A 17,937-nucleotide genomic window follows, 5' to 3' on the forward strand; every position below is an offset into this window, starting at 1 on the left:
TTTTCAAAAACAGACACTCTGATGTGTGGTTTTTGTCAACTATTTTATTATGAATGAATGAAGTTCAGTAAATGAATAATTGGAAATACATACTTGCTTAGGGTGCCTCTCATTCATTGTTTAAAAACCTTTAGCCATATAAAAGTTTAATACTGTATGTACCATTGTTATATAATGGAATTTTGATAAAATGTACATTAATAATGCTGAAGTCTTTCATTGAGTCTTATATCAGTTTATGAAATAAACTTACTATATGTGATTTCCTCAAAAAAAAAATTAGACACCACAGCATACATATTAATGGACAACATCCACAACTCTGTCAATTCCAAATGCTGGCAAGGAAATGTAACAATAGGAACACTTTGATTCATGGCTGGTCAAATGCAAAATGATAGCCACTTTGGAAGACAGTTCTCAGTATAGTCTTAACCCCCAAGTCAACAAGAGTGTTCCCAGGTATTAACACAAATGAACAGAAAACATGTCCACACAAAAACCCCCACAAGAGGCCAAATAAAACTTCATTCATAAGTGTCAAACATTTTTGCAATCAACATGTTTAGCCCTCGACCCACGCCAGCTTCATGAAAGAAGGTTCCAGACGTGAGAAACCACTAGGGAGTTTTGAATTAAAGAGACAAGACTCTAATTACCTTTAAGCCAGCTCCAGGACAACTCCCCCTAGCTCCAGCCTCCAGCCACCTATTGTGGTAGCAAGATTTACTGAAGAGGCTAGCGAAAGAGAGAGAACATGCCAGGGAGTGGACTTTTATTGGGGAACAAAAAATTCTAGGGAAAATTTTATCCAATGAAGATTAAGAGGGGCAGCATCCCAAGGTCAGGGGCGACAATTGGGTCTTCAGGGTAGTGGCCAAACACACCTCTGCACAGACAAACCCTCGGACCTGGAGAAGGGTGGGGAAAGCTCTGACACAGCTGTGCCTAAGAGCCTCTCGTTCAGCCAGGGAGGTAACTCAAATCACGTGCGAGGATGGACTCCCACAAACATGTACTTCAATGGATGAATAAACTGTGGTAGAATATTTTCTGCAATAAAAAAATGTCAACAGGCCATAAAATAAAATGGAGGAATCTTAAATGCACATCACTAACAGTAAGAGGACTTCAGAAAAAATCTGTGTAGGATCCAAATTATGACAATCTGAAAAGACAAAAGCATAACAGTAAATACAAGGAGTTGTCAGGAAGAAAAGGATAGTAACTGAAACAGAGAAATTTTAGGGCACTAATACTATTCTTTATAATACTCTGGTGTGAGTACATTCCATTCTTGAGCACATTTCGAAGAAAAAAAAATGCAGAGTTACACAGAAAGCCATGTAAAAGAAGAAGCTTTATTCATAATAGATAAGATATTAAAAATAATTCAAAGCTTACTCAACAGCAATTCAGATAAATAGATCATGTTAGAGATCATGTTATAATGAAACACAACTCCATAGAAAATTGAATCTACCAATGAAAAAATACAAAATACTTAGGAGAATCCTACAAACATATTGAGATAAGGAAAGTAAAAAGAAAAAACAAACTTTGTTATCTGCTTTATATGGAATTTGAAAAGCAGGAATAAGAACATTGCATTCATACTGTTAGGACAGGGAACATTGGGCAGTGCTAGAAATCTTTATTGTAGATAATCATGGTGGTTACAGGTTTGCATGAAAATTCTGTACCATAATGATGTAGTAAACTCATTGTACATTAAGTAAAAGTCCCCCACAATTATTGTATTAGGAGCTCTGTAGGAAGCAAACTGATGAATTCCGTATGCAACACTAACATTTCCTCAAAAGTGGAATAGTTGACCACATACCTAAAAGTCTATGGAATGTCTTTCATAAAAAAGAACTTATGAGCTAGCTCTAGAATAATGAATTCTAATCCAAACACATGTCCATGAAAAGTGTTGATTCATAAGTAGATCTTCATCATTTCACAAACTGATCGTTGACGATTTTTACAAAGTATATCACTCCAGCCTCATTGCAATTATGTAGGAAGATGATTTTCTATAACACAATGCTCTTCACTATGACTTGGCTCACCTGGATGCCAGAATCTGAAACAGAGAAAAAGGATGAAGTGATTCTTCCAAGACTGCTTTTGAAGGGGATAAAGTTAGTTATGAGGTCAGAAGCTGGGGTGGAATTTTGTGGAAGCCAGGGTTAGATATGCCCACACCAACCCTTCCCAATTCTCATGCAGTTTCTCCTCCACCAACACCTCTGGCATTTATCTTAAAAATTGGACCCTCATCACTCATATTTTCTCATACCTTATTGCACTAAACATTTAACCAAAGTTACCCACAGGCTCTCCTCTAAACATAGGCCCTGTTGCCAGGGGACTGTCAATCCATGGGGCTTTCTTATATGATGAAGAGAAGTCACCATGGTCCCATGTGTCAATATATCCTTTTTTTCCCTTTTTAATGGGATGATTTTGAAGTCTGAAGAACTCGTAAAATCTCTAGATCTTCTACTTATTCCTATTTTATAGGTCAAAATAATTTAATTTTTTAGATTCTCAGTTTGCCCATCTAAAAACTGGACCAGAGTAACAGCACTATATATTTCACAAAGAAGATATAAGAATCAAAGGTGGAAGTATACTAATGTATTTAAATGTCTTTAAAGATTACATAAATATGAGATATTGTAACAGTATCAAAGATAGGATTTTTGCTTTATGAGAAATATTAAATCACAATAATCCATAATGATCTTTAAAAACATGAACTTTTATTACCGAGAATCAACAGAGTTTTTAAAAGCAACATAGAATCTACCTGGTTCTAAAGACTATTGTTGGGTGACCTTAGCTGAACTATCTACACTCTCCAAATTCAATTTCCTCAGTGCTATAATAGGAAAAATAATGTGTGCCTCCTAAGGTTCTGTGATAATTTCATGAGGTAATAAAATTGATTAACTGTGTGTGCAACAGGACAAGAGTGAGCTGTTTTAGTTTCAGAACTGATGCTGAAACACTCTAAACTTCCTGCATGATCTAGGACCCAGGATTCCTTTATCTAATTCTGTACTCATGTGGCACTTTGGTTGTATGGGGTCTGATCAACCCATTGCCAGTGTTCTTGACCCTCTGGATCTGATAGCCCCACAAAATAAGCAGCGTTTTTATCCATATTCTGAGTCAGGAAATCCTAAAGGAAAAGAAAAAGAAGTCATAGGTTTTAGATACTCAGCTTGAACTGAGTTTTTTGGGTTTTTTTTTAATTTGCCAAATCATGCTAGGTACTGGTATTAATAAAAAAGAACAAAGTCCACTCTCATGTGTAAATAAAATTCACCAATAAAAATTTTTTAAGAATTTTGATGATTTATTTCTTCTTTCTTGTTTGAATTGTAAAATCTATCAAGTAACATGACAAATTGATACATATACACAGTGTATAATGATAAAATTGGTAGAGTTAACATTTCCATCTTCTTTACATATTTTTAAAGATTTTACTAACAACTAATAATTATACTTATTTAAAGGTACAGTGTGATTTTTCAACTGAACTCTTTATGGTCATACAGAAATGAAAACAAAAGGAGATGGTTCAGGAATAACCAGATGGGGACCTCAGAACTGCAGATCTTTGAGCACAACAGGATCAAAGACATCATCTGTGATTTTATTTTTATCTTAATTTTATTAAATATGGAAGCAATTCTTACCTACTATCATAATGAATTCTCATCTCAAATTCAACTTCCCTCTTTTCTTCACTGAGAAAACATTCTTCAAAGTTGCACATGAGAAAATTATTAAGAATTTAATCAATTTACTTTCATTATATCATGAATTTTTTTTCCTTTTGGTACCCAAAATTGAACCCAGGAGTGCTTAACCAATGAGCCACAGTCCTACCATTTCTTTTTTTTAATATTTATTTTTTAGTTTATTTTATTTTTATATGGTTCTCAGGATTGAACCCAGGGCCTCATACGTGCTAAGCGAGCACTCTACCATTGAGCCAGAACCCCAGTCCTCAAGCACAATTTCCTATATTTCAATTAGGGACAGGGTCTTGATAAATTGCTTAGCAAGCTACATTGTGGAGGATTGCTTTGAACTTGAGATCCTCCTGCCTCAGCCTCCCAAGCCCATGGGATTACAAGCATGTACCACAACAACCAGCAATTCACAAATTCTTAAAATTTAATTCCTGATTGATGATTGTGAGTCTCTTGATTTAACTTTATCCATTGAAGTTAATTCTCCTTTCTGTTAAGCAGCTGATCATTCAGAAAACAGTTATATATTGAAATAACCAACTTCTATTATAGGCAGAAACATTTTCATCCTTCCACTAAACCCTCAGATCTTAAGTGTTGAATGCCACAACATCCCTGGGGGTAGGTTAGTTACACTGAAGAAGGTACAAGGTGTGGAATGTGAAGGCTGAGGGAGCCTCTCCTATCTGTCTTATGGAAAGTCTTCTGCCACAGCATCAATATCCCTTCTTAGCAAAGACAAGTACAAAAGTCAGACAGGCTCATGACTCCATTGTCTCTCAGAAAGTACCTGCTCTTCCTTGCTGTTGATCACCACCAGGTGAGCCTCCATTCTAGAGCAGTTCTCCTGACTCTCTTTCCAAGATTTTGCATCAGTAGAAATAAAGTAGCAACTGGAACTAAATAACTTCCAATTCTCTGGGCAACAGCTCCAGACTTTTCCTTTGTAGGCAAGAAGGGCAAATATGTGTGTTATATGAAAGTGTATTTTTAAATGCTTGTATTATTAAATTTACAGACCAAAGGAAACACCATGAAAGCAGCAGCTCCCATATTCACTCAGATATAACAAGGAGATAGACCCCTTTCCTCAGGTGCCAAGGAGCCAAGTTGCCTCAAGCAGGCAATAATGTGTCAAGACCCCTTCACCTGCTGAACTGGTATCAGGAAAACAAAAAAACAAACAACCAAAAAAAAAAGCAGCTAAAATATTAATGTTTAAATAAAACCTAAACCCCAAAACCTCAAAATAGAAATATCTAGGTTTCAATAAAAAAAATTAATCATACCAAGGACCAGGAAGTTCTCAATTTTAGTAAAAAAAATGATAATCAATAGCTGCAAAAAAACACAGGAAACAAAAATGTTACAATTATCTGACAAAGATTTTAAAATAACCATGATAAAAGTGCTTCAACAAGAAGATACAAACAATCTTGAAACAAAGGAAAAGCCCTAAGTAACTTAGAGAAGCCCTGTGTCAAATTTTAAAAAAATAAAATAAAAGACAGAGGGGAGCTGGAATGTGGCTCAGGGGTTTGGCAGCCCAAGATTCAATCTCCAGTACCCAACACAAACCACCTTCCCCCAAAAAGAAGCAAAGGAATGCTGACTCATAGTGGCAATGAGTGGGTGGGGGAGAGCATGGGAGTAATGAAGGAACTTTAGATAGGGCAAAGGGGAGAAAGAGGAAGGGAGAGGGCAGCAGGGTAGGAATGATGGTGTAATGAGTTAGACATCATTACCCTAAATACATGTATGAAGACAAGAATGGTGAGAAAATACTTTATATGCAATCAGTGACTTGAAAAATTGTGCTCTCTCTGTGTAATATGAAATGAATTACATTCTGCCATCATGTATAACAAACTAGGATGAAAAATAATTTAATTAAAAAAAGAAAACAAAAGTTGACTCAACAAAAAAACAGAAGATGTAAAAAATGGGAATTTTATCACTGAAAAATATAATAACATTTTAAAAGCTTAGCAGACATTCTGTGGCCTCCATCTGCAACTCCTTCCTGAGTCTTCGGGAAGTTACCCAGATCAAATTTTGGACTTATCAAGCCCCCACATTTCCATGAGTCAAGTTTTTAAAATAAATATTCATATTCGTATTCCTTCTGTTCCTCTGGAGAGCAGTAACATAACACACCACTAACATAATACACCACCCTAACAAATAGGAGCATGTCTCCTCCATCATAAAACATTAGCTGCACGTAGCAACCTCCTTATGAACTGTACAGTGTGGGAATAGGAGAGGGAAAAGTAGCTTCACAATGAGAAACATGACAAACACTACCTCAGGTGATCAAGTTCAGCATCAATAGTCAACATTCACTTTGATAATATATACCTGGAACTAATGTGATGAATAGCATTTTATATCTGTGACCTTCTTCCCAAAAACAAATAATCCCCCTATAATCATAAAGAAAACTTCAAATTTTAACACAGAGACAACTAATAATATACAGAATGGTATTCCCCTAAATTGTCAGAGTCATCTAACAAGAAAGATCTGAAGAAATATCAAGGCAAAGAGGAAACTAAAGAGATACGACAAACAAATGGAATGTGGAGGACTGCACAGGATTAGAGTATAGAAAAAAGAACAAGAGTTAAAAATTGGGAAAATCAAGAATGTTGGGCTAAGGAAGTGGCTCATTGATAGAGATGTGCCTAGCATGTATGAAAACCTGATTTCAATTCTTACTACCAAAGGGAAGAAAATCATGAATATTGGTTCATTTGTTGTAAAAAATGCCCTTAATTAGGAATAGCTTAATAATAATGGGCACTGTGGGTGAAAGGTAGGCTTAAAATACAATCTTTTAATATTATCTGCTCAATTTTTCTGTCAATTTAAAAATGTTTTTTAAACACCCTATTTAAAGGTAAAAAAATTCACATTCACAATAATATATTCATCTTCATTTTTATCAAATTTTTGGACATGTGAGAAAAACACTAGCCTTGCAGAAACCTCAGAAAGAAGAACAGTCTAAAGAAATACAGTAACAATATATCCTTTTTCCAAATCCAGCTTCACATGAACAACTTTAAATATCCATATAAGAATGTGAGATTCTGGGCTGGGGCTATAGCTCAGTGGTACAACACCTGCCTCATATATGTGAGGCACTGGGTTTGATCATCAGCACCACATAGAAATAAATAAATGAATAATAAATAAAGAATGTTAGATTCTGTGATTCTATACTTGTAGCTTAGAATGACCAGGAGACTCCATTTCTTAGGGTGTTCTACCTGGAAATCATAAAGACTGATTTGTGACACTTACATACTACAGTCAGCAACTGAATTCTAGGCACATGAAATTTTACCTTCCATGGTTGAATTGATTCTTACACACTTCAATTTGTGTGAATCATTTCTTTGATAAATCTTTTACAATTTTTGTCTTCAAGCAGCTGAAAATTTTTTTGAAAGAAACCTGGAAAATAGAATAAAACCAATCATTTTTGGTACCATTAGGTCATTGTTCTTTACGTTGCTTTCTTGCATTCTATGGACAAAATGTATACATGTCCAATTACCCAATTGGACAGAGCCTGACAGAAAAAGTTTCCCCATGACCCCTCAGTCAATGGAATTCTAATCCTACTGCTTTGGAAATATTAGGTACCTCCAGGAATAGCTGAAAGAGGAGGAATTGGAAGAAGATATGAAAGTTCCATCATAATGGGATCTGAAGGATGTTATCCATAATCTCCTTCCAGAGGTAACCCAAGATTCAAACAAAGGCTAAATTTTGTGGGATGGGAGTGGAAGTTATTTAAGGAAGTACACAACCTGGGACTTTGAGGGAAGGAAGAATTTGCTAATTTTAACCAATTCTAGGTGATCTTAAAGATTGATCAAGAGGACATTTTTCTTCATCTCTTTTGTTTGTCTCTCCCAATTTAGAACTCACTCACCCCCACCTCTAGAAACTGGATTTTCTAGACTGCAGTAGTATCTCAGTATCACAGTACTTGCCTAGAATATACGAGGCCCTGGGTTAATAAACACTACTGCAAGAAATTAAATCTCATCTTTCCTTCTAACCCCCTATTTATTCCTTGACCCACTTCATTCAGGATTGGCTTCCATCATTTCATTACAATCATCCTTGAAATGGATCATCAGTAATTTTCTAGGACCATTTATTAGTCATTTTCTAATGGCCTTCTTGCAATCTTTAACCCAGGTCTTCCACCTTAGCTCTTAGTACACTGTTCTCTCCTGTTCCTGCCTCACCTTTCTTACTGTTGCTTCTTATCTTCTTCCTTCAGCTCTCTTCCTCCATTCACCTTTAAAAATGTAGCATGTCCAAGATTTCTTTCCTAATCCCAACTTCTTGTTTAAAGTCCTCTTCTGGAGTGATAGCATATATTCCCATGTAGGACTTGCTATCATTATATAAATGACTTGAAAAATTCCAGACATTTCTCTCCTAAAATCCAGGCAAATATGCATACCACTGGACATGTACATTCTGTGTTAACACATTGTGCCCAAAATGTAAATAATCATCTCTCAAAACAAACCCGCTATTCATACTACACTGCCTACGCCTTGGAACAACTTCTTCATTGATGAGTTTACAAGGTCAGAATATTATATTCACACTTAACATCTCTGGGTCCTTTAATCTCCAATATTCATCAAGCCTTGGCCTCCTTGATTATAACTTCTTTCCCCTTCAAAGCTACCTGTCTTCTCTTTCTTCACTAACACTATCCTTAAATGAGGCTCTCAATGTTTTCCAATGGGAAGATGAATTAGCATCTTTGGTGCATTATAATTATACATAATTATAGGATGCACTGTTACATAGTCATAAATGCACATAACATTATTTGGCCAATTTCATTTCCCAGTACCTCCCCAATCCCTTCCTTCTTCTGTCACCCTGGTCGCCTGCCTCTACTCTACTATCTTTCCCTCAATTTTCATGAGACCTGACCCCTTTTTCTCTTTTTGCTCCTAAATTATCATATATGACAGAAAACACACAACCAATGACTTTCTCAGTCTGGTTTATCTCACTTAACACAATGCTGTCTACTTCTGTCCATTTTTTAGAAAATAATGCCTCTCCTTACCTTCACCTTTGTCCTCCTAAATCTATTTCCACACCTCAGTAAAAGCATGCCTCCTTAAGTCAAATTTGACTATGTCAAATCCCTGCCCAAAACTCTGCAATGGCTCCACATGACTGACACACTGCAAAACTGGCCTCATTGTTCCACCCTTCTTGTATTTACACCCCTGTGCAATGTGACTTTGTAGCTTCTCCAATCAAGAAGTAGGGTGTATTTCTTCACCAATAGCATATGAGCTGCCTTTAAGACTCCATTTCACCAATAGATTGAGGCAACCAGGATAATTCCAAATTGAAACTTTGATGTGCCTTGTTTCCTTTCACCCTCTAAAATGGAAGTCTGTAAGCAGTTCATCTAAAAATATCAGTGTCTGTGAAGTCAAATAAGACTAGCCTTATAAATGCTATTAATGAAACACAGAACTTATGATCCATAGATTTCATTCTGTAGCACCAACCCAGGATAGCCTGATGAATATTGAGAGAAATATGGTAAAATTGCTTCTTTCATTCCAGCTCACATGCTCTTCTTCAGAAGCCAAGTTGCCTGTGATTGGTCCCCAATATCATATGCATGAGTAAGTTCATCTAGGATCAAAGGAAATTCCCAACGGAGACCAGTCTAAATTGCCAAACCACAAATGCATGAGCTAAATAACTAGCTATTTCAATTCACTGTTTTAGGCTTGTTTATTAAGTAGCAAAGGCAACCTTTAGGGAAAAATCAAAAATTTTTATAATAGTATATGACCTTCTTCAGGATCTGAATTCTGTTTCTGTCTGCCACCTACAACTTCATTTCAAAGTTTTTCACATCGCACTATATGTTCCCAGTCAGGCATGTTTATATTTCTCCCAATTTTTTCCATGTTGTAATAACATAAATATAATGTATCTATGTCATGTGGTCGTAACAGAGGTAGATGTCTCCTCCTTCAGGAAACCTATCTCAACTTCCTGTGCTCACTTCTTACCTGCACAATACTTCCCATCTAAGGTTGTAAACACTGGTTATTTTGACTATTCTATTAATATCTTGAGACTAGTGGCTGTGGCTATTTCTGGTTTCTCTAACATGGTGCCTAGAAAACAATATGTATGTCCATTGTTACTTATCAAATGACCAAATTAATAAATCAAATATCTACTCTAGTATATGCTAAGTTTTACGACTTTTGAAAGCTTGATAAACGCTGAAATACAACATATGCATAAATCCACATGAGATCTCACAGCAAGACACACAGAAATGATTAGAAGGAAATTCCCTGGGGAACACTTCCTGGAACATTTCTTCCATCCCCTTGATGTTCACCTGCTAATCCACAAATATCAGTATCTGTGAAGTCAAATAATACTAGCCTTATAAGTGCTATTAAGGAAATATACATGTGTCGTCACACAGAATCTAATATAGAACTGATGACCCATAGATTTTATTCTGTAACACCAACCCATACACACTTATCTACTCTTCAAATTCTCTCAGTGAACATAATAAATTCCATCATTTTTGCAAAAGCAAAATTCCCAATGAATTCTCAGGAACTCTAACCCATGTCCCCCAATAGAAAATTTATTTTTCAAATGCCTGGATTATTGTGAAATGTGAGTTTCTAATGATTGGCTTCTCTTTTTTTTAATCTTTTTGGGTTTTGGGGGGTTGTTTTGTTGTTGTTGTTGTTGTTGTTTTGTCTTTTTTGGAACTGGGGGGTCAAACCCAGGGCTTTGTGATTGCAAGGCAGATGCTTTGCTACTGAGCTACCTGCCAGCCCATCTAATTAATGGCTTCTATTCATGAAAAGCAGACATTGCTAACTGACTCAGTTGGCATACTTACTGATAAAAGAGACAGACAATAAGATTTCCTTCAGCAGGAAAAGTATCAGCAATAAGGCAAGAAGAAGCTTGGAAAAAACAAAATGACTCTGGTGAGGAATGGTGTTTTCCCTGGGATCTGAAGGATAAACCAAATTAGATTCATCAGTAATGAATTCTATTTTTATTTCCAGTTCCTCCTCTATGAGATGGCTTTTTCTCACTGTGATCAAAATATTTAAAAAGAACAACTTAGAGCAGAAAAAGGTTACTCTGGGTTCATGGCTTCAGAAGTTATTTTGGGTTCATGGTTTCAGTCCATGGTCAGCCTTCTCCATTGCTCTGGGTCTGAGGTGAGGCAGAACATCATGGAAGAAGGGTGTAGTGGAGGAATGCTGTTCAGCTCAAGACAGCCAGGAAGCAGAAAAAGCAAGCAAGGAGCCACAGAAAAAAAATATAATCCACTGAGGAATGATGTTGATCAAATTATATTGTCATATCATGTACATGTATGAATATGGAACAGTGAATCCCACTAGTGTATATGATTATAATGCACCCATTAACATATATAAATAAAAAGTGTATAATCAAAGGGCATGCCCCAGTGACCTAATTTCTTCAGCCACACCTGATTACCAAACAGTAATTCATTCTAATTATTAATCCATCAATATGTTGATTAATCCACTGATTTGTTTATGGTTCTCATAACTATTTTGTCTCCAACTGTTCCCGAATTGCCACATAAGCTTTTCAGGGCACATCTCTTATTCACAACATAACATTCTTCCCCTAGTCCCCAAAACTTCATGTCTATCTCACAATGGAAAAACCATTTAGTCCATCTCCAAGAGTCTCCATAGTTTTCAAAGTTCTATCATTTCCCAATAGACCAAGTCCAAAGTCTCCTCTGAGACTCAGGACAAACTCTGTGTTGTGAGTGGTTTGAGGTGGCTAAGGGAACAGAGCACCAGTCAACCCAAGTGCAAGAAAGAACAATCAGGTGCTAAAGACAAGCAATGATGGTGCCTCATAACCACCTGTTAATCAGTGGGATCTCCTGACCAATCCTGGAAGGACATGGATCTCAGCAAGATCCCCTGACCAACCCCAGTAGAACAAGGGACACTAAAACCCTCCCTTTCCTGTCCCAAGCCCTCCCTTCTTGACCTAAGCCCAATAAAATTCCAATCCGACTGAGCCTGGGCGCTATCCTCCTGGACCCACTCTGTTGGACTGGAGGGTCTCTCCCAGGATCAAATCTCAATAAAACCTGGTTAAGCTGCTTTTAATCTGCCTCCTTTTGGTCACAGGTGCCTGACCTCACATCTGGTGCCAAAACCTGAGAGGGCTTTTCAGCCCTCCCCATAGGGAGAACCCTTCTCAACCCACAGGGTTTGAGGTCCACCTCTACTTCAAATGAACCAGGAAATTTCTAAGCTGCTATTTATTTCCTCTCCTTTCATCTAGGCCAACAGGAGTGGGGTAAAATCCCTCATTTCTCCTGGCCTTCCAGCGCCTCTTGGTCTTGGGGGGTCTATCTGTAAGGCATGCACATGCCATAGACCCCCACCTGTTCTGCTGAAAGCTCTGGGAACTGTGGAGATGCCCCAGTCCTTGTGTGAGTCATTCTGATCCATTTGGGCCCCCCGTGGATTGCAGGAACACCTCAACCCCTACTCAGCCCTTATCTGTAACTCAGGTGAGTGCAATAAGAATTTGGGATGCCCTTTTTTGCTCCCACCCACCCCCAAGGGTGCCAGCAGGTCACAGAAAATACCGAGTACTCCTTACACCCCAAAACTCCTTTGGGTGGTCTATATTCCAGTTTTGCCAAATTAGGACTCACTCAAGACATATGCCATAAGCACCTGGTCCTTCACTCCACTATGGCCTGGCCCAGTGTGAGTTAGACAATGGGTCAAAATGGCCCCCAGAAGGAACTTTTGATTTTCAAATCCTCACTGATTTGGTCAATTTCTGTCACCAGCAGGGAAGTCCCTTAGTTCAGGCTTTTTAAGATTTGCTCCCATCCTACCCTCTGCTCTACCTGTTCTACTGCTCAAGTCTTCCTTGCTAGGGAAAATCTGCTCTCAGCCCCACCTTCCCGTCTTCCCCCTCCCAACCCAGGTCAATCCTCTCCCTCCTCCCCTCTCACAATGGCACCCTCCCCTCCTCCAGCTACCACAGCTCCTCCTCCCCTGCTCCAGAACCCTCCCCCTCCATTCTTCTCCCCCTCCTCTCCCTCCTTCTCTCCTACAGTCATGATTCCTCTGCCCCCTCTTCTACTGATACAACCCTTCCCCCTTGCCCCTCAGGATCCCTCCACCCACTCACTCCTCTCTTCTCCTGTCAGTGCCCACACAGGATCCCACCAGGCCTTCTTACCAGCTAACCCAAAGCTCCTTTGTCCTCTCAGGAAGTGGCAGGCACCAAAGGATTGTCCAAGTACACGTCCCATTCTCACTTCAGGATCTTTTTTTAATTTATTTTTATTTCTTACATACATGACAATAGTGGAATGCATTACAATCATAATTATCCATTCACAGCACAATTTTTCATAACTCTGTACATAAAGTATGTTAACACCAAATTATGCCATTTTACATGAGCTCTCTTATTTTTTTTGCATTACAATTCTTAATACACTTTTATACCACAATTTATCATATCTCTGTACATAAGGTATGTTGACACCAAATTCACATCTTCATACATGTATTTTGTATAATGATGAGGGTCTCCTTCCACCATCCATGCTATTCCCCTTCTCCCTCCTTTTCCCTCCCACCCCTATTCCCTATCTAGAGTTAATCTTCCTCCCATGCTCTCCCTCCCTACCCCATTTTGAGTCACCCCACCCCCTTATATTAGAGAAGACATTCGGCATTTGTTTTTGCAGTATTGGCTAACTTCACTTAACATAATCTGCTCTACTGCCATCCATTTCCCTGCAAATGCCATGACCTTATTCCTTTTTAGTGCTGAGTAATATTCCATTGTGTATAAATGCCACATTTTTTTATCCATTCATCCACTGAAGGACATCTTGGTTGGCTCCACAGTTTAGCTATTGTGAATTGTGCTGCTATAAACATTGATGTGGCTCTGTCCCTGTAGTATGCTGTTTTTAGGTCCTTTGGGTATAGTCTGAGAAGAGGAATAGCTGGGTCAAATGGTGGTTCCATTCCCAGCTTTCCAAGGAATCTCCATACTGCTTTCCAAATTGGCTGCACCAATTTCCAGTCCCACCAGCAGTGTATGAGTGTGTCTCCCCCCGCCCTGGCATCCTTGCCAGCACTTGTTGTTTGTGTTCATAATGGCTGCCATTCTTACTGGAGTGAGATGGTATCTTAGAGTAGTTTTAATTTGCATTTCTCTGATTGCTAGAGATGATGAGCATTTTTTCATGTATTTCTTGATTGATTGTATATCCTCTTCTGAGAAGTATCTGTTCAGGTCCTTGGCCCATTTATTGATTGGGTTATTTGTTTTTTTGGTGCTTATCTTGTTGAGCTCTTTATATACCCTAGAGATTAGAGCTCTATCTGATGTGTGAGGGGTAAAAATTTGTTCACAGGATGTAGGCTCCCTATTCACCTCACATATTATTTCTTTTGCTGAGAAAACACTTTTTCGTTTGAATCCATCCAATTTGTTAATTCTTGGTTTTAATTTTTATGCTATGGGCATCTTATTAAGGAAGTTGGGGCCCAGCCCCATGTGATGGAGATTAGGGCCTACATTTTCTTCTATTAGTCTCTGGTTTAATTCCTAGATCCTTGATCCATTTTGAGTTAACTTTTGTGCAAGGTGAGAGATAGGGATTCAATTTCATTTTGTTGCATATGGATTTCCAGTTTTCCCAGCACCATTTGTTGAAGAAGCTATCCTTTCTCCAGTGCATGCCTTTAGCACCTTTATCTAATATAAGGTAGTTGTAATTTTGTGGGTTAGTCTCTGTGTCCTCTATTCTGTACCATTGGTCTACCAGCCTGTTTTGATGCCAGTACCATGCTGTTTTTGTTACTATTGCTCTGTAGTATAGTTTACCACTTCAGGATCTTTACCAGATTGAAAAGCACATTGGATCCTTCTCTGCTGACTCTTCTACTTATATTAAGGAATTTTGATACCACTCTCAGGCTTACAATCTTACCTGGCATGTTGTCTATGTCATTCTCTCCTCCACCCTTATGCAGGACCCGCATCCAGCAGTCTGTACGAGATCATGCTAATCAAACTCAACTAACACATATAACTCTCCCCTCAGGTGAAGCAGCCATTTCCCAAACCAAACCCAACTGGGACTACCAAGATATCCTACAAGGTCACCGTAACTGAACTCACATGGTTCAATATCTTACAGCAGGCATGCAGGCGGTTTTCAATAAGGTGGTTAACTTTGATAAGCTAAGAGAAATCAGATGAGAATCCAGCCTTATTTCTTAACCCCCTCATCAAATATACTAAGCTGGATCCTGAGTCTCCTGCTGGGGCTACAGTGTTAGCAACCCATTTCATTACTCAATCGGCCCCTGATATTAGAAAAAAAGCTAAAATGAGCTGAGGAGGGCCCTCAGACCCTTATCTGAGATCTGGTGAAATGGCCTTTAAAGTCAATAATACCCCAGGAGGAATCAACTGAAATAGCCAGGCTGGCTCAATTGCACAAAAAAGTAACACTCCAAACCCAGGCCTTGGCAGCTGCCCTTCAGCCTAGGCCTCCAGCAAAAGCTTCACAGGGAAAACAGCATTCCTCTCCGCCAGGGGCTTGCTGCAAATGTGGATGCAAAGGTCACTGGGCTCACCAATGCCCAAAACCATGGCACCCCTCCAGACTGTGCCCCACCTGTAAGCAGACAGGACATTGGAAGAGTGACTGCCCCATGGCTGGCCCTTCGTCTGCACCTCCACATGAGGGTATGACCAAGCCAGAAGGTCCCATCTCTTTGATACTGGGGTTTGTAAAAGTCTAAAGAAGCCCAGACTTGAGGACTCCCATCACCCTCACGGAGCCCAAGGTAACACTCCAGATAGCCAGTAAGTTTATAACCTTCCCTGTGGACACAGCGGCTACACATTCTATCTTACTTGCCCATTCTGGGCCTCTGTTTCCTTCCCAGGTCTCAGTTATGGGGATTGATAGAAAACCCTCCTTCCCAAACCAAACTGCTAAGCTGTCCTGTGCCCTGGTGTTAGAGTCTGTAAACAAATCTGGATGGCGCCTGGCAAAATGCCAGAGGGAGTGGTTTGTGAAGTAATGCCATGGAGCCATTAAGTGTGGAGATTCCTTATTGGTTGACTGATGTATCTAGTTTATGCTAATTAAGATAAGCTGTGTGGAATATATAAATACTGCTCCTGTCCTACAAAAAACGGCTTCCACTCCTGCTGTATCAATGTACACAAGTTGTTTGTCAACCCCATTTATTTTGCTGCAGCCGGACTGCAGCACCCTGGAGGGACACCCTTTCACACACTATTTTATGGTCATTCCATTCTATCCAGATCCTCTCCTAGGCAGAGATGTTCTCCAATTATTAGGAGCCACCCTCCAACAACAACCCAAGAATACTACCACCCATATTCTTCTATCTCTAACTCTTACTCTCTCTAATAACCCAACAGTACCTACCATGCTGTTGCCTCCTGACCTCATTGATCTGGGACACCTCCAAGCTGGTCATAGCTTCCCACTGCAAGCCAGTCCATATCCAACTGAAACCTCAAACTAAATTTCCTTTGCGTCCCAAGTTTCCAATCTCAAAAACCCACAGGGAGGGGCTTAAACCTATCATACTGGTTTCTTGCTCAGGGACTCCTCATCCTCACTGACTCCCCCTGCAACACTCCCATATTGCCAGTACACAATCCCTCAGGAGCCTATCACTTAGACCAGGACCTTTACCTAATTAATGAGGCAGTTATTCCCATTAAACCAGTGGTTCCCACCCTTTCTCATTTTACTGTCCTGGATCTTAAAGACACCTTCTTTATAGTGCCTGTCATCTTGACTCTTATTATCTCTTGTCAGGCTTCTCATGGGAAGATTCCACATGTATCCTTTAGGTCTCAACAGCTGACATGGACAGTTCTACCCAAGGCTTCAGGAATATCCCCACCTCTTTGGGCAAGCCTTGGCACAGGATCTAACCAATTGTGACTTGGGGGATAGTACTCTCTTACAGTATGTGGATGACCTTCTCCCATGCAGTTCATCCCTCAAGACTTCCCAAACTCACACTGCTCAGCTCCTCAATTTCCTGGGGTCCCAGGGATATTGGGTCTCTCCAGCCAAAGCCCAGCTTACTACCTCTTCAGTCACCAATTAGGTATACTCCTCACTCCAACCTCTAGAAGCCTGACAACAGACAAAATTCAAGCTCTCCGTGACCTACAGCCACCCAAAACAGCAGACTACATCCTGTCCTTCCTGGGACTGGCTGGCTTTTTCAGGCATTGGTCCCCAATGTTGCATGTCCTGTCAAGCCCTTATACAAGGCAGCTAAGGACACCCCCTCATGAGCCCCTCACCTCCCCTAACCTAGTAGCCAACTCCTTTTACAAGCTTAGGGATGCTCTCACATCTTCTCCCACTTTATCTCTTCCTAACCCTAACCATCCTTTCCTCTATACAGATGAAAGACAGGGTATCAACACAGGCCTCCTCGCTCAACCAACTGGACCCTCCTATAAGCCAGTGGCATACCTGTCCAAGCAGCTTGATTCTACGGTTTGTGGATGGCTATCATGCCTTCGAGCATGGGCAGCAGCTGCGGAACTAAGAAAGCCCTAAAACTTACCTTGCTCCAACCAATAACTGTATTCTCCACCCATTGACTACAGGACCTCTTAAATCAAAATCTCTTCCCCTCTGAGCCCTTCATGAATTCAAGAATTCCACCTTCTCTATATAGAAAACTCCACCATTACCCTCTGTTCTTTATCTTCCCTCAATCCTGCCACACTCCCCCCCATCCCCACCCTCTTTAAATGTTAACCATTCCTGTCCTAAGGTGCTAGAGGACCTGCGATCACCCCATGAAGACTTCTTTGGTTACCCAATTTCCTCATCTGACTTAACCATTTTTGTGGACAGCAGTTCTGTAATGGGTTGTGACAGACAATGTAAAGATGCATATGCAATATGTCACCACTGCCTTAGTTCTAGAAGCCGACTGCCTCTCTGAAGGGACCACATTCCAAAAGGCTGAATTTT

The 17,937-nt window shown here is 39.6% G+C and overlaps 1 protein-coding gene across 1 annotated transcript; it reads right to left on the bottom strand.

The window, feature by feature from the left end:
- Positions 1-2,822: 2,822 nt before the first annotated feature.
- LOC107159902 (C-type lectin domain family 4 member A-like) lies at positions 2,823-7,453 on the bottom strand. The gene is made up of 3 exons (XM_048787822.1): positions 7,129-7,453; positions 4,567-4,718; positions 2,823-3,193 (listed from the first exon to the last, which is right to left on the bottom strand). Exons 1-3 carry the CDS (start codon positions 7,133-7,135, stop codon positions 3,074-3,076), a joined length of 279 nt encoding a protein of 92 aa, XP_048643779.1. The 5' UTR covers positions 7,136-7,453; the 3' UTR covers positions 2,823-3,073.
- Positions 7,454-17,937: the final 10,484 nt, after the last annotated feature.

This window comes from Marmota marmota, unplaced genomic scaffold (assembly GCF_001458135.2).
Source record: "Marmota marmota marmota unplaced genomic scaffold, marMar, whole genome shotgun sequence".
In the NCBI taxonomy this organism is placed as follows: domain Eukaryota; kingdom Metazoa; phylum Chordata; class Mammalia; order Rodentia; family Sciuridae; genus Marmota; species Marmota marmota.